At 43.7% G+C, this 21,773-nt stretch overlaps 1 protein-coding gene across 1 annotated transcript in view; it reads right to left on the reverse strand.

Moving 5' to 3' along the window:
- Positions 1-3,493: 3,493 nt before the first annotated feature.
- The window catches only part of LOC142768856 (glucose dehydrogenase [FAD, quinone]-like), an 87,157-nt gene continuing 68,877 nt past the window's right edge, over positions 3,494-21,773 (reverse strand). Inside the window, exons 2-11 of the mRNA XM_075871259.1 lie at positions 20,355-20,557; positions 18,317-18,506; positions 16,865-16,996; positions 15,301-15,422; positions 13,705-13,875; positions 12,352-12,505; positions 10,748-10,911; positions 8,853-9,030; positions 7,401-7,623; positions 3,494-6,739 (exon numbers count right to left, since the gene is read on the reverse strand). Of these exons, the coding sequence (XP_075727374.1) occupies positions 6,556-6,739; positions 7,401-7,623; positions 8,853-9,030; positions 10,748-10,911; positions 12,352-12,505; positions 13,705-13,875; positions 15,301-15,422; positions 16,865-16,996; positions 18,317-18,506; positions 20,355-20,557 (1,721 nt within the window). The 3' untranslated portion in view covers positions 3,494-6,555. The remainder of the gene's footprint in view (positions 6,740-7,400; positions 7,624-8,852; positions 9,031-10,747; positions 10,912-12,351; positions 12,506-13,704; positions 13,876-15,300; positions 15,423-16,864; positions 16,997-18,316; positions 18,507-20,354; positions 20,558-21,773) is intronic.

Below are 21,773 nucleotides of genomic sequence, written 5' to 3' on the forward strand. Positions count from 1 at the left end.
AAGACAACAATAAAATTAATTCAACCAAAAGAACTAGCAGGATTTTGAACAGGCTACAGAACATTCGACCACATTTATACTATAAACCAGGTGGTAGAAAATGCTGAGAATGCGTCCAACCACTATACGTAATCTTCATAACTTACGAGAGGGCATTCGATTCAGTAGAGATATGCACGGTCATGCAGTTACTGCGGAATCAGGGCGTAGATAAAACACATATAAACACCTTGGAAACATCTACAGAAGATCAACTGCCATAATAGTGTATCATATAAAAACGACAGAAAACCAATGAAGAAGGATGTCAGACAAGTGGATATAATTTTCACAATTCTATTCACCGCGTGCATACAGGTTTCAAAGGCATAGAATGGGATGACTTAAGGATAAGAGATAACGGAGAGTACCTTAGTAACTGGCGCTTTGCCGATGACACTGCATTGCAAAGTAACCCAGAGGACGAATTTCAGCTCATGATTAGGGAGTCAGAGAAGGAGAGCAGAAAGATAGGTCTTAGAATTATTCTACAAAAAAAAAAACAAAACGAAAGATATGTACAAGACCCTCTGCAGAGAACAGTGCTTAGAGATAGGTAGCAGTACAATTGACGTTGTAAAGGACTACCTGTCCGTAGGACAGGTTGTAACCGCGAAGACGAACGACAAGATTAAAGTAAGTGGAATAAGAATAGGGGAGAACACATTCGGCAAACATTCTCAAATCATGACTGACGGTAGATCGCCACTATCTCTCAAGAGGAAGGTATATAACAGCTGCATCTTGCCGGTACATACCTACCGAGGAGAAACAGAAAGAGGGTTCAGCTTAAATTGAAGAGAACGCAGCGAGTGATGGGAAGGAAATTGATAGGTGTAACCAGAAGACACAAGAAGAGAGCAGAGTGGGTCAGGGAACAAACCGTGGTTAAGCATCATAGTTGAACTCAAGAAGAAGAAATGGACACAGGCCCGGCATGCAGCGCGTATGCAGGATAATCACTGAAAGGGACACTTGGAGATCAGCAAAGAATTAGATGGAAGGATTAGGTGGAGAGGGTGGGTTGGAGATGAATTGAAGGACATTCGTATTGCAGTGGAGCTTAGACTGTTGATGATAAGTATGGATCAACTACCTCTCTAATCAGTGCATTTTTCAAAAAACTTCTAAGCAATAACAGTGTCCTTGCCGTAATGATTTGATTGTGATTAATAGAATGATCTTTATATGTGTGAAGCTAAGTATTTTCTGAATACCATTACTATCATCCATTTTTGCTCTCCAGTGCCTAAAAAAGTGTGCTCCAGAAGATATGCGAACTGTGATGCTCCGTTGCTCTGCAACTTTGCAAACGGCGCAACGTTCTCACAGCACCTGAAAGGCGTTAAAAAAAGTCTTCTCACTGCTCATAAGTGTACATAAAAAAATGTGTACCAGCATACTGGAAGGTATGGCAACTGTAGGAAGGAAATATCAAAAGAAAACTCTCCAAAGCTCTTGAGAATCTTTTGTTTCTGCTATAAATATATCGATTAGTTTATTTTCACAGGGCAGCTAGAGTGCAATATCCTATGTTAGAGAGCAAGAAATCTCACTGTTGAATGCTTCGAACAAAAGCTTCTATCTTGTCCTAAGAAAAACATGGACGAAGGCCACGACATTAATGAGACATGTGAACCTTGCTTGCAGAACTTTTTATTAAAAAATAATCAGCAAGGCGTATTCTTCAAGCAGATAATCTTCGTAAGTATGCGCAACAAAAATTGCGCCAAAACTAAAAAAAAAAAGATGTGAGAACAACAAACCAGAAAAAAGCAAATCACCGCGTGTGAAAGCGATCCGCATGAGAATGATAGTTAGGATGTTTTAAGACAACTTGTTTAGTAAACGAAAGCCACCTTGACGTTGGAAATGCTCCTTTGTATCAGTGAGAGGAACGGCATGTTGAACCCCACGGGCAACTTGCACAGGGTCCAGAAGACGATGTAGATCAACAACGCGATAGCAAATGGAAACAGCGCTTCGTCAAGGCACACTTTGAAGGAATGCTTCCTGCAGTCTTAAACTAATTATAAACGTTCATTCAGAAGTGCAAGTGCTCGTGTTTAGAAAAAAGTATTTATTGATTTAGAGCACTTGGTACTCTACTATGGAAGAGCACAAAGCCATCCCTTGGGCCTAACACTTGATGAGACCGCACCGATCTGCGCGATTGCAATCGCCAAGAATATTACCAGAAGAAACACTTCATTCTCTATGTTTGTGACTATTGCCACTGTCGCCGGAACAGTAAGGCATGTGCGCAAGTGCGAGAAACCAAACTGCAGTGGAAAGCGATCAATAAACGCAGATACTTCACAGTACTCTTTTGTTGGTGAATTTACTGGGTGCATGAAGGTCAGGAAAAATGCACAGGGCACCAACGTATATAATCTTCACAGGTAATCCCGCTGTGACTTAGAGTTCTTCAAAGTTGGAACAAAATGTAGAACCTCCATATTGTCGAAGCCAGCCACACTGAAACTTACAGATGTAGCAAAATCGCAGCGTATATGCGTAACGAATCAATGCCGCTTTGAGTGCTGACATGTTTAAATGGCAATCATTAGCTTAGCACGTGAGCCCTATCAGTTAATAATATGGGAGAGGCCCGGGGGCACCGCAACAATCAGCCATTACGTGACGAAGAGAAACCATACCTGTGACGTCATTAGTGGTGCAACCAATGAGATGGAGACCCTGGTTCTGGCATAAACGACCCTGAAAAAATAGTGAGTACAGCAAACTAGCACGGCATATGTGAATGACCCTCTTAGCGACGCTGACACCGGGAAAGCATCGGTGTTAATTAAACGCCAGAAAGAATCATTGACACAAGACTGCCACTGCTGTGAACCAATTATACTGACACCGGCAAAGTATCAGTGTTCATATAATAACCGACAGAACCATGCTGCGTAATAGTTATTTTCAGCTCACATGACTCAGGAATGTTTAGGGGCAAATAAACTCCCCCGAAGTTTGTACAGGCAGCTTAACTCCCTCCCCCTGTACGGAACGGCACGAAGACAGCTCAGGAAGTGTAATGTGCAAAATACAACACTGGTGTAAGCATTCGCTGTCACACCGATTTCCTTAACACGAGGTAAAAGTTCCCGCATTTCTTTAAATTGTGAAGGTGGCCATGCGATCAACGATGAATATTGAAGCATGTTTGCTCGTCTGTCTTTTTGTGCGCCCCCCTATCGGCCGATCTCGGTGTATAGGGTTGCGTGGTGACACCTGGTGAGTGCACGGTGCCTGCGTTGAATAGATTTCGCTTGTTTAAGACAATGACGCTTTGCAGAATACTTGTTTTCATGGCCAGCGAACGTCAAAGATTTATAAATAGCAATAAATCAATAGGCTGAAATGCTCATTTGCTAAGCACACCGGCGGCAATATTTACGCAAGCTTTCTGAGATGATCATGGTTCAGGTCTTGATTAAACACATTTATGAGCGCAAACTTTTATTTCACGAATTGAACAATTGAAGTAAGGATGCACAAGACCAACAAAGGTTACTAAAAGTCATTTGTACACATAAAATAACGAGAAAAACGTTGGCGACATTTGTACAAGTTGGCGAAAATAAGCGAAACATTGTTAATATCATAAATGACACACTTGGACGTTCTTCAGGGCTTATATTCTAGTAATTATTTGTAAAAAATGCAAAAATTTAAGTTTTTTTTCTTACAATGACACCAAGCTTCATGTAGGTGGCCTAGTATTTTTTCTAGAGTTGTCGTGATGCTTGAGAGACCAAGTGTTAAGAAGAACCGTGAGGCTAACTGCAACACTTTATATTCCGCACTACAACTTTTTTCACATCGTCATTCTTTCGTTAGGTGGTACAATAGTTGAAACCTGCAACACTAGAAAAAAACCAACAAAACAAATGTACAATGACAGTACGATTGCGGAACGAAAAGGCACCGACAGCACAAAAAAAGACACAACCAGCGCTTGTGCACAGTCTTCTTCTGCTCTGTTCCGCAATCACAGGGAAGTAATGAATTAACAACAAGCCCGAAATACTGCTCTCATCAGCTGAAGAACTTTCTAACCAGAAACGGAATGGGCCACAACCTCTTATATAAACACGATTTGATAGAGATCTGTGACTTATAAAACGTTAGCAACGACACCTCATCATGCTGCAGAAATTAGGTTTGTAAGAGGGAACAAAGCAATAATAAGGCTAGTTGTTATTACCTAAATTGGGAAAACTACTTTCTTACCTCATCATGTGAATATCATGTGGTGAATTGGTTATATGAGCGTTTAGAGTTATGCTTTGCATAATCCACGTGATTCAGTTGCGGGAGAGTAAAGTGCTCTACACCTCCTGCCCTCCCTTTTCCATAAGAGGAAGTGCGTTCCGGACGCTAAAGATAGTGTAATACACATTATTTAAATATCGTAATGTATTTATTCAAGAAATGAGTCATAAATATATTCTGTAATTATAACTTCAAAATTTATAAATCTTCTCTTAGGGAAGTGCTGATCCAAGATAGCACCATATCAACGATTCCCTTGGATTGCCAGAGTGTACGTCTCTTCTAATGAAGTAACAAGGCTAAAGACGAAAGGATTTTGAAGTAACTGCTCATTCTTTGTCACAGCTCACAAAACATTAAAGAGGGTTGGTTGTCCGAATGGGACTCCACATCGGCTTCTTAGAATTTGTGTTGTGGCTGCAATGCGTCACACATGTCACGTGACCCACAAAATGTATAGTTGGTCAAAGGGTGTAAACAAAATCATTTGGCTAAATTTTGACACAGAAGGTCAGCACAGCTGAACAAGCAGCAGATATTACATTCAAAAATATAGCGGCACGAGGAGAAGACGCTTCATCTACTTGCTGCATTTGTTATGCCACCATGTGGTTCCTTGTAAACATTTGCGACATCAGACAACTGCCTTTTTATTATTTAGTTAACATTGTAATGCATATTAAAAAACAGTAGCACTTTCATAAACCAGTACATTCACACTCAAAAGACGTTAAACCTGGAGCCCAGCTCTTCTATCATAGTTTATCACCTCACCCCTCTAAGCACAAATCTTGACTTCAGCATTCACGATGACAGCGAATTGTCCGGTGCGCCGCCATCGCATACTCAATCGGGAATTCCGCGCACCAAAATAGGACACAAAGCGAAATCTTCAGATTCCAGGCACATTGAACAAACTCGAATCTTCGAAACAGCTTCACGTCATCGATTCTGGCTGTCTGCTGTCAGCACCATACAATCTTCATTAGCGTTGCTTCCCGCTTGAAGCGTCAATGCTTGAAGTTGACGCTTGAAGTCTACCAGCCTCATGGTGCTTTCATACAGGCTTTCATGGGAGAAAACCTGCAGATTCGACTACCGCCTTAACACAGCACTGACTGTTCGTTTACTACCTTCCCGTGGTTTTCATCGGTGGCCTCCTTGACATGTCTCCTAGCATACCTGAGTGCACCAAGATGTGCCTTAGCATACACAGAGAAACGACACATAGAAACGCATTACAGCCTTCACCGAAAGTGCGCAAGCCACTTCAAGCTGCGGTGATAGGACACAGCTGCAGTATCCTGAAGCCTCCGTGAGCCTAGACTTGGACGAAATGTCTCTAGTGTGTGAAGAATTGTCACTCTGGTCTCACAAAATGTTTCGACATATCACAGGAGTAAACCGACTCACAATTTTTTTTTTTTGACGACACCACTAAGTAGCCTCAAACTGATGCGAAGATCTTACGTTCCTCAACGAAGTTAAAATATCTGCGTTTTTACGTCTATAAACGATATGATTATAAAGTGAGGCGTGGTGGAAGGCTCCGGAAATTTCGATAATCTGATGACCGTGTACTGACGTCATCCAATGCACGGGCTTATAGGATTTCGCTTCCGTAGAAATGTGACTGCCGTGGACGATATCGAGCCCGCAGTTTACTGGAGAGCAGCGGAGCACCATAACCACTACAACATCACGGCAAACATCTCTCGACCGAGTTGAAAACACCACCACCACCAATCGACTGAAAAGTAAGGCGTGCTGCTCAAGAATTCTTTTTGAACATTACCCATACAATGTGACCCCTTCTGACAAGGTGCAGTGCTGTCATCGACACTCTCAAGTTAAGGTGAGCCTGAGTGATGTGGCCTTCTGGAATACGAGGGCAATTATAGCACACTGCTGCAGACTGAAACAGGGCGTTGATGCGCTCACTTTCTTCATCTGCAGACAGAAAATCCCTGATTGATAACGGCGTTTAGAAAGTGGCTTAGATGCTTTCGACGAGGACGATGCATGCGTGTCCTGTGTTGTCAACGAGGACCGTTCGCAGGTCTATCGTAGCCGGCGCTGGGCTCGGAGTCCGTCTGTTAGTCTTTGCGCACTGTACACGGCACGCGCCTCTGGCGCTGGCGTAGTGAGCAATGCCTCGGCAACTGTCTTTGGCAAGAGTGCATACCACGCACGCAGCGGTTGCATCGCGCGGTCGTTGGCTGACCACGGTCACCTCTTGCGCTTGGCGGCCTCGTGCAGCTGCTGGTGGAAATTGCTGTGGTGCACCCACGCGGCTTTCACAATGTCCGCACCTCTCTCGCCGATCATGATGGACGGGGCGTTGGTGTTGCCGGACACGATCGTGGGCATGATTGACGCGTCTATAACCCGCAATCGCTGGACTCCTTTAACCCTGCGAGATGAAAAAAGAAGAGAATTTTTTTGAGAAACCAGGCGTACACAAAGTGCCAAGACTATCAAGTGTAGCAATGTGATATCGTAGTGACTGATTCATAAAAATTTCGGCGAGTTTGACGCTGTGAATGAAAATCGCCTGACGGCGAAACAGCAACGATGATGATAAGTTTCGGTACAAAAAGCTCTTAGTATCACTTTGTTGTCTTTATTTCTGATTAACTGCCCCTCTCATACCTTGACCAACGGGACGCCTAACACTACGGCTATAGTACTACCACTACGACGGCAAATGTAGACTAAGAGTTTATGGCTGTAATAAGTGACAGCTGCGATTCTACGTGCCATAACACCAATAGGACGCTCTAGAGTGTTGCGATCTCTTGGAAATCTTTATTATGCATCTATGGCTCAGCACACGGATCACTCCTGCATTTCGTCCTCACCTAAATGTGGCCGCTGTGTCCAGGAGGCAACTATGCACCCGCAATATGTCTATCACTTCCACAGCCAAATTTCTCTTTATGATAAAGTATCCCACGTAACAGAGAAAAGGATGTGGAGTCCGCCCTAAGGTATGCATTATGATTTATTTCATGTTTTCACACGTATACCCGCAGAACGCGTTCATTCATTATAAAGCCCCAAGGTGCTCTCACCTAAGCCTAGGGTCGACGACTGTGGTTGGGTCCCAAACGGGTCCCATCTTTGCCGTGCCCACAGGGTGGTAAATTGTGTTGGTAAAAGACCTAGCCATGCACGCCAGGTTTTCGTCACTGAGGTGCTTGTAGTGTTCGCATCCTGGGAATGGCAAGTCCCACATGCGGACGCCATATCTCTGGAAAGCCGGCGTTTCGGCCACTGCCATTGAAAACTTCATGGCTGAAATGAAAAAAAATATATTACAAGACAACTGTAGAGTCTCTATAAGCCCAGGCTGCATTAAGTTAAGGAATACCAAGACTGTTTGGTTGAATATGTACACACATTCATTCGGCAAATTAGTCGTAAGTATTCAAGGTGAAAATAACTCTTTTGGCGAATTGGTGTCTTGATTGCTTAGATACGCTTAACTGTGGCACAACATACACCCTCGTTTTCGTGAAATGTACTTTGTCCCACGGTGTTACGAAGCCGAAACGCCAACATGGTCCTGAAGGCGCCACTGCTCTGAACTCCGCCGCCAAGGTCACCAGCCGTTTGGTAGCGTGTGTTACTTAGCTCGCGACTGCTTCTGCGCAGAGCTGATAGACGAGCGGACGAGACGACGGTGGGTCAAGGGAAGGTTTATGTAAAGCATAGAAATAGAGGCGTTATAAATTCGGCACTGGGACCGACAGCTTAGGGACTCGAACAGCAGAGAAGCCCTCTCTCGCACGCATCCGTCGGCTTCTCTCTCTGTTAGGAAGCACACAGCCGACGAGGTTACGAAGGGCGTCACGAAACTCGCCGCTGCCAAGGACACTGGGTGCGCCGGCTGTGAAAGGGGCTCGACGCAACGAGAGGCTTCTCTGACACACAGGTCTACTGCTGGCGACGCACCGCAGGGCTGTTTCTATAGGCCCCGGGTGGACCCTTTGAGTCACCAACGTTCAACCAGAAGCACCACTGGCCGTGATGTCAGAATCCTCCAATGGGGCTCACCGCTGGGCTGCGTCATGCTCATCAAATCTGGAGCCGCTGCGCGTGGTTGCAGCTAAGGACGAGTGACGTTCTCACGCATTGCGTAAGACTCCACAGACTGGAAGGCGCCGATTGCTTCAACGGTCTCGTGGGCTGAGGGAGCTCGCTGTGCGTTGCGTGACAGACCGGCGCCACCGCTTGATGACGTCGTTGAGTCGATCGTGTCAGGCGGGCTCGATTGCTGGCCTTGACACAGATTGCCTTTGCAGAGGCATTGACGTTCGGTGTGGAATCCCAGGCGTAACAACGGTCAAACATACCTGCGCAGTCTTTAGGATCATTAACAGACATATTCAATAAACTTCGGTTATTTACATTCTTTCAGAGACTACCCCCTCCTCCTCACACGGATGTTCAAGTTGTCTATGTGAATGCGGTCTTCGGGAACTACTACTAAGAACTGTTTGTGTCAATAAATGAATTCTCACCATCAACAAGAGTCATGATGTCATCCGGATGGCTCAGGTATTTCGGGTCAATCAAGGGTGGATCATAAGGATTCCGGGACCGAAGCTTGATGTATCCTCGGGATTTAGGCCTCAGCAGCACCGGATACACAGACATGGTGTCCGCATAAACGTAGGGCGCATAAACTTTCTCCCACAACTGTAAAACAAATTGTAAGAGAGGGTTACTTATTTTATAACAAACGCCTAAATACTAGTCATATTTTAAGATGTTATACTGGCTTCGATATCAGGAAGTGTTAGGGTGGAACACAGAGCTACAGCTTTGACCCTAGTTGCCCAGGCAATACAAAATTCTTGTTGTGGCAGAATTTCAATATTAGTTTCACAAACAGCCAGGTCATCTAGAGACACTGTAATCTGTCAGAGAGCATCAATAATGTCACCTGTACACTGATTTATACACATGAAGCTTATTGGCACACAATACCTTTTCCGGTAGTTCAGAACATATAAAACGGGCAAACGGACGGCTCCGAAGCTACGCTAAGGAGTAAAAAATAAAGTATAAGAGAAGGATAATATGGATGAAAGAAAGGCAGGGTAGTTAAGCATGGCTGAGCCCGGTATTCAGCGCGGTACCTTGCACTGGGGCAGGGTATGGGGGGGGGGGGAGTTAGAGAGAGAGGGAAGAGAAAATCACTGGTTCCGTCGACATAACGGCACTTGTGTGCTTCCCATCACAAACGATGGGTCACTCCCGTGGCTTAATCAGATCGCGCATTTGTTGCATTACGCAATTTGTATGCGTGGTGTCATGCAACCAACATCTTGTCGGTGGTGAAGCCATAGTGGTACAGCTTGCGTTCTCAAGCGACAGACTTCTGAAGGCTTGCGAAAACTGGAGTGATGGTGTCAAGCAGTTGCGTCACACTTTGAGCTGTCGGTGTCCACATCTTTCTCAGCAGCGCACGCATAGCGCGGAATAGGGTGCTGACTATGGCGAGCACTTGCCAGTCTTTGTTTGTCAGCTAATTAAGTGACCGATGGAGTGTCCATCATTGCAGAAGTCTGGTGCTGCTCAACAAGTGCACGAATTTTTCGGAGTTCAGGCCAAGCGTCAACCGCATTCTTCGTAGAGGCGTCACTTTCCGTAGACACGGCTGCGCGGCGACTGGGTAGTAGGAACAAAGTGGCAGCTCTGTTGCTAGCAGAAGCATCTTTGCTCTTGGATCCAACAGCACTTGGCCCGAGTGGAAATAAATGAAGTGGTTTTGAATGTGCTTCATGAGGCTACAAGTCTTGGGAGGGTTTCGTGCAGCGCCGGTGATGGAACTTTTGTAGCGTAATGAATGCAGCTGCTTCTCGGTGTAAGATGTCATCTGTAGCCCTTTTATTCAGTATTGCTATCTTTTTTTCGAATAGCAGAACAATTTTCAAAGAGGAATCACGTGGCTCGAAGGAACTTGGGCACTTCAGTAACGTGGCTGGGCACGTGTCCCTGTTGTGGTGCCAGTGCATCGGGAACAGGTGATAGAGTTCGTGCACACACTACTCTCGTGACCTAGCTTAAGCACTACCAGTACTGAAGTGTTTTCAGTATAAAAAAGGTCAAACTGCGTGTTGAAAGTGGCCAACGTTTACGAGTTATGGGAGTGATTCGCCCTTAAATACAGTCCTTACGATTAGTGATGTTTAGATACGACATATACTTGCAATAATGGTATATTATGAAGCGGGCTGGATCAGGACGGGTAGGTTCGTGTTCATAATTGCTTCGTCAACATCATAAATTACCCCAGTGCTCACGACGTTTAACCAGAACTGAGAGTGACGAAGCGTTTTACATGTGTTGGAAAGCAGTGTCAGAAGCGTTCTTCGTTACTGGTAACCTTGTACGCTGTATATATCCGTACCTCATCCGCGATTCCTTCGGTACGTCTGAACGTTTGTCCTCCGTCGGATACGGGCGATCCCGAGAGATAGTGGATCTCGATGTCAGGCCAGTCAATGCTCTTGTTGGCGTACTTCGTGTTGATGAACGCCAGACCCTCAACTCCGCCCAGCAGGGTCAGAGGACCTGCAAAAGTAAACGAGGTCAGAAAAGGACGCAACGTGCAGAGGGACACCAGATGTTCACTTTTTAGGAAACGTGAGCTGCCAGGATGACACAACTTCAGACATGAAAGATCGTCAAGAAGGTATCTCGGACGGCGTCAACCAAGGCAATTGTTCATGGTACGATCGTCAAAACTGAGGGGCTCTACATTTGGGGCACTAATGATGGCGTGAAACCAAAAAAAAAAATTGACAGTTTCTGACAATGCTTTGACATTTCGGGATTCAACTGTCGCAGCTGCTGCGTAAAGTTGTGTTTGCCTCCAAAGACGCCACTTCAACTGCATGGAACTGCGAGCACACCTCGTCCGTAAATATATCTAGAAAGGCAGTCACGTGATGATCATAAGAAAAAAAAAATGTTTCCAGTTCGTTTTTTCATAATCTTTATTGGCTACAAGTTTCACAGAACCCGTGGGGTAAGAGACTTGGTGCCAAAGATGCACCAGTTTTATTAATCTCGTAGGCATAAGGAATCCTAGAATTTCTTAGGCCCATATGAAAAATTTTGTGTTCACCTATGTAGGAGTGTATATAATTAATATGCTATTTTCTCTTTTTAATTCTTTATTTTGAACAATCCAGTAGAACGGGGTAGCCATCGCCAAGTAACGGTGACAAGAACTCCTTTGATTATTTTCTATTTCACTAAACCATTCCTTGAGCAGCGTCGTTTATTTAAACGCAGCAATTTTGAAGGCGGTATCATTAAAGGAAGCCAAGGTGTAGGGTCTCTATCTGCCTAAAAGAAGGCACGACCGCTTTTCAAAAACACCATCTCCAACGCCACTGCCTATTCAAGAAATTTCCATGTTCTCAAAAAGGAAGTTTCTTAGCGCTGTTAAACCCGAGGAAGACAAGAAAAAGACATTGAACACATTCGGTACTACTCACAACAGTAAAGCTTATTCATAGTAGAAATCATCGCATAAAACAGGGACAAAAAAAATCTCACGAACATAGCACTCATAGTGCTATGTTCGTTTTTTTCACAAAAATTTTCTATAATTCACGACCAAAGAGACCAACAAGCCACTCATCTATAGTTTATTAAAAAGTTTGGTTTAAATGTAACCGAATCTAGGAATAACCAACTGAAAGTTCAGTAACCAATAGGAATGTGACTAAGGATGGGAATCGAAGAAAAAAAGTGTCTCTTCCTTGTTGTCCTCGTCTTTACCAGAGCTAAGAAACTGCCTTTTTTACGATACACCTACGCGCCCATATCGCTAAACATGTCCTGCACCTTTCGCCTTCACCAGAACATCCGGCTTGCCCGGAGAAGTCAATCAGAGGTTTTATCAGGGTGTCCCTGATTAAACGTATTTTCAGCGCCACAGAGAGAATCTAAATTCTAGGAGTTGGAGCTTACTTGGTTCTTCATCCATTTACGGCACCTCACCTTTGCCTATGGTTAGATAGCGGAGGATCTGCTTCAGGTTGAACACACGAGTCTGAACCATTGACACCTGATCACGCACGAGGAAGTTCATGCCGCCAGGGTAGATGTGGTCTTGCAAGTTGTAACCAACTGGAAGGTCAGCAAGGACAGGAATCTAAGGGAAAGAATAATAAATAATTCAAAGTTCGGTAATACCAGAAATATGCAAGCGAGAAAAAACAAACAAACACACACACAGCACGTTGAAGGTGTCTGTAAAAAAACTCTTACTTAGCCCCAAGTTGACCGTATCAGTGTTACTCTAGTGTATCACCCTACCACAAGTTAAACTTCATGAGCTGCTGGTTTTTGTAGACCCAGCAATTAATTTCTGAGATCTTACGTACGAAACTTGGAACATGGGACATGATATGATGAAAGTCGTAATGCTACTGAACTCCGGTTTTTTTTTTGCCCCTTCGAGTTCCTTAACACGCAACTCTATTCATTCTAACTCACGTCCTCTAGCTAATCTGTGCGATATATAACACCCACTAAGCGGACACGGTGGGTATTTTGGCTATTCTAGCAGGATGAAAGCAAGAATGGCTAAATCTCGAGTGGTGCAGTAACGTACGGAGCTTCCAGTGAGTTCCTATTTGTGCTTCAGGACTTGGTAGCGTCAAGGTGTGTATTGATTGCTTCCTAGGTGATCCTGCTAAAGTAGCTAACAAAGCTGCAGAGAGTGAGGAAAAGAGAGTGATCTATTCGCGAAGTACCTAAAAGTACACGTTGAAATGAGTCAAGTGAACAGATCTATCTATAGCTGTTGTAAAAGAATTACCTAAGTGGACGGTCTCGTACCACCACCAGTATTATTAAGCAAATGTTTTTTTTACACCAAAGCTTCAGAGATTATGGACTCATAAACCTTCCCTTACACAAGTATTAGAAAGGTGAGCAAAATGCTAAAGCGCATTCTGTTTTATTCGAGCTTATTATCTTCTATCTCGGGCTCTCACCCGCAATGGCAGTTCAACACGCAAGGTGCCGTGTTACTGAGCCCGAGGCCGCACTTGTTGCTTTTTTTGACTGATGATGTTAAGTGATCATCATCAAGGTGCATGAAGAACAAGAAGAAGTAGACTTAATTTTAGCGCAAGCACACACGCAATAGGCTACACAGGCAGTGTTACACTAAACGACGGCAATAGCATACTACAGCACACAAGAATATGGCTCCCTCAATCACTCCGCACTTAAAGAAGCCACGATCAGAGTTTGAAACCAATTCTGAAAGGATACTGCAACAAGAAGCACCACTGGCTGCCTTCCCAATGCGACAAAAAAAGGCATTACATAGTGTCCACTTACGCCCATCTTTTGCAGGTCGTGTTTGGGTCCGATGCCGGACAGGAGCAGAAGCTGCGTGCTGCCAATTGTGCCGGCCGACAGAATAATCTCTCGTCGCGCAAACACCATGTGTGGAACCTTGAACCGCTCAAACTGGACTGCCCGGGCGTTGTTCCACTCATCGAAGTGGATCTGCGAGTTTCGGTCTCAATCAGGAGAGTCTTTGTGAGCTGCTGTTTTACACCGGAATGTGTGAGTTACGCTGCAGCAGCCGCTGTGTTACAGGCATAGGTCAACAGATTGACTCATAACTTGATTCACTAAGATCAACTACTTCTTGCGCAAAAAATTTGTTACACAACAGGCGAAACAGACACTGTTTCATGCGTGGTCTAACAAAACTTGTGCCCAAAAAGTAGTTGATCATGGAGTGCCAACTGTAGCTGAACCCACACCTTGAAGAGACTCACTAACACCCACCCGGACTCAGGCCGCGTAGTGTGTCTTGTACTGAGTGCGGCTGAGTAATATTTTGGTGAAATTGAGTAAGGCTGAGTACAGTTGAGAAATATTCCAGAGAATATGAGTGGAAGTGAATCAGCCTGAAATGAACTTTCGTGAGTATAAGTCCTAGTTAGTCCGAGTCTTGGTGAGTAGTAAGCAAAACACACTTCTTGAGTGGGTACGAGTGAACTCCATTGCTTTTACAGACCTACTGTTCAGCTGACCATGTTCGAAGGTAACCACATCAATATCAGCTTGATACGACCCAGGTAGTGTACAGAGTGCCACTACTGCGTGGAACTCTGAGACTGATCCTCATCTTTTGTATTTCACCTGCGCAATGCGTGTTTTCAAAGCTACGAATGCACGGCTTCTTGATTTAGGAGTTGATAAAAAAACTCTTGTCCGCGTCTATATTTCATCAGAACATCCTTTCTTTAAACTTTTTCCGTTACCTAGATTTTGCAAGATCAACTATCTGTGACTTCAGTACCAGTTACTTCAGTTAGGCTGTACTGTCCATGAACATGGGTATGATTCGTGTTGCACGATTTGACAAACGCACCACTTCATCGAAAAATGCCATTGGACTGCTTGTACAAAAGTTCTGTAGTGCATGAATGTGCTCATCTGATTTTGTAGATTTCGAACGTGGTCAGTATGCTTATCTCTTTCTCCAGCGCTGCGCTTTCTCTCTCTTTTTAGGGCACACACAATTTTTTGCACTTGCCTCCAATTACGGTACACGGGGCTTTCGCTTTTGGAAGTCAGTAGCTTCCCTTGCATAAGCGTTGCTTTTTTATCATATTTATAATTTATACTACATCTGACTCGAGGCTATTATATATTGTGCAATATCTAGCAATGACTGCAAAAAGAAATGTAATATTAACACACCTATCAACTGCGGTCCAGTTCGCAAATTAGTGCTGTCCTTCTGCTCACTTTCTGAAGCGAGATTAGTCTAATTTCAATGTGTCTTATGCAACAAAATGCTTCATATTACGATAGGGTGCTGATTCCGGTCTTATCGAAGACTGCCTTGACTTTCACAGCGCATATCAATAAGAATAGAGTACAAGTGACGTTATTATTTCGCCAGAATGTACGTACCTTGGTGGCTAAAGAATACAGCGTGATGTGGAGGTTTTTTCTGTGACGAATAGGTTTGATAAAGGCCTTGCCGGTGCTGCACCTGGCGCTTCGCCTTATGGTGCCTTGCGGAATGGCGAAACCTGGAAGCGTCACGCGGTATTGTTAGTGTTGACGTTTCACGCAAATCAGAGCATCGCTTCAACAGTGACGCAGCCAGGTCGACACACATCAAGAAGCGCAACATGAACTGGTAAACTTTGAATTTCGCATATGACTGAGTGTGATATTTGTGCTACTGGTGATTGGCTTTGTTATCTTTATTGGTATGGTCAACAGTTGCACTCTCGGCTTTCGTCTAAGCACTTCCGTTCTAGCACTTAACTCTGTCATGAAATACTTCTGCGCACATTGTACATGGGGACAAAGAAAAAAAAACACGCTGTACATAGCCCTGAACTACGACTGATCAGTTGTAGTTCAGGGATATGTTGTTCCCCGTGTTCTTCGTTCGTTCTCGTCTATGCGTGCTGCTGTCTTTCATGATGCAATACCAATTAACCCGACAAGCCGTCTTGACGAGCCCAATTATTCTTTTCAATATACTATGAAAATTTGCTTTAAGAATAAAACTGTACAAAGTCGACAGTTCTTGTTCAGGTTAAGTTATGTTGGAAGCCTAATATTGAAATAAAAGTTTATTAAAAACGAAGGTGGGATAACTCCCGCTATAATAATGGTACTTAGTCGAATGATTTTATTAAAAGAGCAGACATTATTCTTGTGAGTGGCTGGGACAGTTGTGGCACATGGCGGAGCAGATGTCAACCACGCACCCCTTTCTACGTGGCTACGTGGCCTTTAGGGATCCGCTTTGGTACCGGGGGAAACACACAGTTAAAGGGGAGGTGACACAAAACTTTCAGCTGTTTTTTTTTTTGCGCCAAATAAAAGGCCAAGGCATGAAAAGCTTAGAAAATAAAGCTAAAAAGGCAAGGGCGCACTGATAAAGTATATTCAGAATGTGTTTAAATGATAGTTGTGGTTCTCACTGTATCCTGACGTAAAAACATGATACGAGCTTCTCCTCACGTGCTCCCGCAAGCTATAGTGCCGTTTCCACGACGGCTTTGCACAATAACTCGATTGATGACACACATGTGGCTATTTAAAAGTTTTGGTAACGCAGAAACAGCGATCATTGAAGTTTCAGTACCTGACGTCATCACAACTAGCCAGACTGCTGCGTAATGTCACCAGTATAAGTCCTGTAGACTGACATCAAGCTAGTGTCGGTGTCGGTAGGTGTGGCATGAAAAAACAGACATTAGTAAAATAATGAAATACTTTAATAGCATTTGCTTAGCTTCACATTCACTCCCAGCAGCCTTTGTATACAGGAGATTAGTATCACAGAGTAAACTCATCTTCGAAAAAAGTTCTTGTACCACTTTAACCCAAGGAAATCCCCAGAGTGCACGAAAGCAGACGTGCGAATATCATGTCAATGATGCCTCGAGATTTTTAGGAGCACCACAGTAAGTGTGTGAACGGAAAGCAGTGGTGTGCAAGTGATGTGCCCGACCTGTTTGCTGCGGTCCGTTGAGATCCACATTTGGGTAGCCCAGTTGAAGACCGGCCTCAATGAAGGCATGACCCAGTTGTGTCGCGTATTGAGGAGTGGATACAGTCAGGGGACCGCCGTGATTGTGGTAACCTGATAAAAAGAAACACGCAAAAAAAAATCTCGTTGAAAGTTCTAGTGACAACACATACCATGCGTTTGAACACATGGTTGTGCTCTCAGTGCTCGCTCCAGGAATTCAGCGGCCATACAGAATCTCCTGGTAGAATGCACCGTAAAACAGTACAATTTCGAAGCCCCATCTAGGAAATTCTTGTACGTTAGACGAACTGGGGCGCCATACACTCCTTGTGGAAGATGCTCTACTTAGAAAAAAGAAAAGTGTTCGTTTGCAAGAAAATACCGAATATAACGAATCTTGGGCTAATTTTTCTAAAGCAACCACCAATGAAGTTTAGGGAATGTATAAAAGACGGTACTTGTATGCTTTACCTGCAGGGAACAGAATTGGAAAGAAAGTAAGGAAGATGAAAAATCAACTGGCCACTGATATGAGCCTGTGTGTATACATACAGCCCCAAATATGGTCTTGTAATCAGTTATAACGAAGGTAATTGTTATGACTAAGAAATCTTAGCGCCACAGAACGGAAACAAAAGAAAGAAACGTAGACAACACGAGCGCTAACTTCAAACCAAGTTTATTAGGAAACACACATGAATATATACGAACTCAAATCACAGAAATCTCACGCCTACTTTTTTACACATATATTGTTATACAACGTCATACAAAAAACAAAAAATGTAATATCAGGAAATAAACAGGTAAACGCGCATGTGTAAATGGAACCAAGAAAACTTAGAAAAACTTAACAGCCCCCCGAAAAACCCTACAAACGAAAAATGTAACACCAACTGCGCATGCTTACCTCGGTGAAACTATGAAAACGTGCTCATTAGGAATGAAAATTCTTTATCGTGAAGGAGTACTTGTTATGTATGTACACAAAGTATTTGCATACGCATTTAATTGTTTAAGCGCTATATTGATATCGCTCATACTATTTTGTGCATGATTACATCTTGGTATTTGTGCCAGTAACGTCTGTGTGCTGGTGCTATAGTTATATCAGTTAGATCCTGTCATAATTTTCTGCTTACTTTCGGTAGACATCCCACCCTAGGCACACTCCGACGCAATATTCTCCTTTACAGGATGGTATCGAAAGGATCGATTAAACTTCAACGCTAAGTAGCGTTCTTTTGTGAACAAACGCGGGTTAACATAGCATGACTTTGACTCTGACAAAACTCTCAAAGATAGTCTCTAGGAATGGCACATGCGAGACGCGCTCATGCACCAACGGTATGATAACGTTCGCGGCCGCACAACGATTTTTTCGGATGTATTCGTTACACAAGAACGTGTTCATGTCGAGTAGATACCCACCATTTTGCAGAATTGCGGGATCACGGTTGTCCTCCGATTTCAGGAAGTAAGGGAACACGTCGTTCCACGACCAGCCCTCGCATCCATTTGCCGCCCACTGATCGTAGTCGTGCGGATTGCCCCGGATGTAGATCATGTAGTTGATGACACTCGAGCCACCAAGCGCTTTACCTCTCGGCCAAGGACTCCTCTGCACAAAAAAAAAAAACGCAATTCATGTCTGTTGTAGTAAACGTAAACCAACCAGACGTCCCGATTTAGGCAGAACATGTCCCGGTTTAGTGGCTGGGGTCGCGCTGTTGTGCCCACCCTGCTTGCGGGATTGTCTCCTGTCCCGCTTTCCGTCATTGATCGGCTCGAAGTCGCGATCAGCAAGCACGGTCACCACATCCAACCCCGTTGCTATAGCATACTTGGCAACAGCGTTTTTTGGCAGTGCTGTGGAGGCTACAGAGTCGAACCACATGCCTCCTACCACACGTAGATATAGTACTTAAATTTATTGACAATTTTCTCATTTATCTTGCCTAAATAAATACTCATTATTTATTGATACATAAAGAGTTGCACAAAACTGCTGGTAAAATACAATTACAGCTCAATATGGGCAGATGGTACCTTTTTATTTATATTTTTTAGAACGCGCCACCATCTTAGAACGCCCGTTTTCCAGAATAAACGTGGTGACGCCTGTGACGTGAGTGAGTCCGCGTAATTCCACAAACGTGCTGTTCAGTCTTCCAAAAAAGTCATATGTGGGGTTTAGCGTCCCATAACCAATATATCATTATGAGAGACGCCATGGTGAAGGACTCGGAAATTTCGACCACCTAGGGTTCTCTAACGTCAACCAAAGCTGATTTTCCACATGCTTTCGGGATAGTGCATGGGTGGCGTGTGATGAAGACTGCTCCACGATGAGTGACTAGAAACTGCCGCTTGCCATTGTACGCTTTTTCCCATAATTCCCGTCGTCGCACCCATCGGCCTATCATGCGAGGTTGCCGTCATCTTCTCCACACCCTTTGTTAACACGATGGCTGCCGTAATACAGAAGAAGCTACCGCTGTTCTCCACAGGGCCGGCGTTGTGATATGAGTGAAATGTGGAGAAAAACAATCTGATGTCGCCACTGCTTCTCAAGAATCACGCTGAGCACGGTATTGAAGAACAAAGCAGGCATAAAGATGACGGTGTGCTAGCCTGAGCGTCTTCAAGCCTGAATGTCTAATTTTACCAGAATATTCAGAGTATGTTTGACATATTTCAGTGCTTGCACAATAGTGGTAAATCTATAAGTATTGTTTTCTACCTTTGGCACTGCCTAAATTTTTCTGCCTGACACTGTGGCGTACTAGTCATAATCGCAAAACATTCATTCTATCACAGTGCACAGCGACTGAGCACTTTATGAAGGACAAAGTTTTTGTTTATTTTAATACTATTTTTCTTCTTGCACCAGGAACGCTTCACGACGTATGACCTAAAGAGGTATAGGTTCAATGAAAACACGCGCTGTAGAAATACGTTTGCCTTCTGTTTGTTTTTAATTGCAACATAGCTCTTGGGCATATTGGTTTACACCGTGTACGATGTCAAGCGCAGAACTGCTGTTACGTCAAAGGCAACAACAACTTCTCTCTTCCGTTCTAACTCTCCTCCCCTTCTCTCCCCCATCATCAGTGCAGGGTAACCTACCCGACTCAGTACTAGCTAACCTCCCTGCCTTTCTTTCATCCATATTGCATCTCCCTCTTATAGGTATGCTGCACTAAGGCACTAAGGACTATGATAATATGCTTAGCCTGCGAAGTGCAAAACAGTGGTTTCAGGTAACTTGAACAATGTATGAGCATAATTTTGACACCACTGAATGGTTCATTAGACAGTATTTGTTGCATAAAACAGGTATACATTATTGTGCTAGGCAATAATGCCCTGTATTTATCCACGTGTAGGTTCTAGCAGTTTCCACACAGGTGGTCGACAGAATTACCATGAAGTATGATGGTGAAATCAACCGTTCATACATACGTACCCTTCCTTCTAGGCCGAAGCAAGACGTTTTCTGAGGTTCGGTTCGGTAGGACCAGTCCAGCGGTGACATCTGCATGGTCGCCGCGATCAGTGGTATGTCCGATACTTCGTTTTCTATGCCGCCAGCTTCTATTAGTAACACGGTCGCTGTGATGTCTTCAGATAACCGGTTCGCCAGAACTGCTCCAGCCGAGCCACCACCGACTGCAATCAGAAGGGGAGGAGAATTGTAGCAAATGCGAACAAATTTACTGTGCGCCCTGACTAATAAAGATGAGGAACAAATTAGAAAGAAATGTCGACATTCTCATTTAAAAAAGCACGCGTTCAGAGCAAGTTGGATGTTGAAGCGATAAGAGTCTTTGATAAGGAAGTGTTGCTGGCGTCGACTTCTAGATAAGTGGGCTACTCTTCTTCAAGGCAGCAACGTGTCGCATTAAAAAAGGCAATACCACTTGTCAAAGCGTCTGATTCAGTGACAAGAAATCTTCATAACGTGTTTTCTTTTAAAGAACACTTGCTTCTCAGTCAAGGTAATTTTACCAGATTTTTGTATTGCCTACATTGGTTTGAGCGCAACCACAGTCAACGTACTGCCCGAAAAAAAAGAAAAAAAACAAAACCATTGTTTACTCCCAACTCACGTTAGAGTTAAGTACGAAACGAGATACAACTGGAGCCGTACCTCCCTCCTCCGCTTCCAAAAAAAAAAAAAAACAGAAAACAGGAAGTGCAAACACTGCCATCTCCCTTCGTGACACGACAAAGCGACAAGCTTCTATAGGCATTCTGTGTGAAAAAAAAAACACCACCACTATTGGGCTGAAGCTCCTTTATTACGCTGTATTTCGCTGGTAACTTTTTTTTTACTATAGGTGATTATTAGCTATGTAAGCAACGCCTGGTTTTTGGCATACAGTGAGGCTACCAAAGCATTGAGCAACACATAAAATACATAAATATGAGGACATATTTAGTGCATAAAATGAATGACCTCTTCTTATAAATGACCACTTGGAACATTCGGTTTAGAGACAGACACTTTTAAAAACGTTTTTTTTTTGAGTAAAAATAAATGGAGTTGTGGCCATTTCTTGGCGATGGCTACCCCTTCTCGCTTGGTTCTTAGAATAAAAAAACTTGCAAGTTGGATGAAAATTTAGATGTATAAACTTCAATAAAGCGGTAAGCTTGCCCAAACAAGATAACACACTCGAAGTAAAACTAACGACTGAAATACATCGTAAATAACCACTAAATAAAGGAACACACATGCTTACTAACACAAGTTTTTGTACCAGTCATTCAGTCAAAAATCTGCAGGTTTTATAATCAGTGAAGAAAGCCAAGTTTTCATGCATCATCGGCGGTTGAGGAAAATCATACAGCAATTTGTCGTTCACATACCGCAATGCAATCT

Source organism: Rhipicephalus microplus, chromosome 8 (assembly GCF_043290135.1).
Source record: "Rhipicephalus microplus isolate Deutch F79 chromosome 8, USDA_Rmic, whole genome shotgun sequence".
Classification (NCBI taxonomy): Eukaryota; Metazoa; Arthropoda; class Arachnida; order Ixodida; family Ixodidae; genus Rhipicephalus; species Rhipicephalus microplus.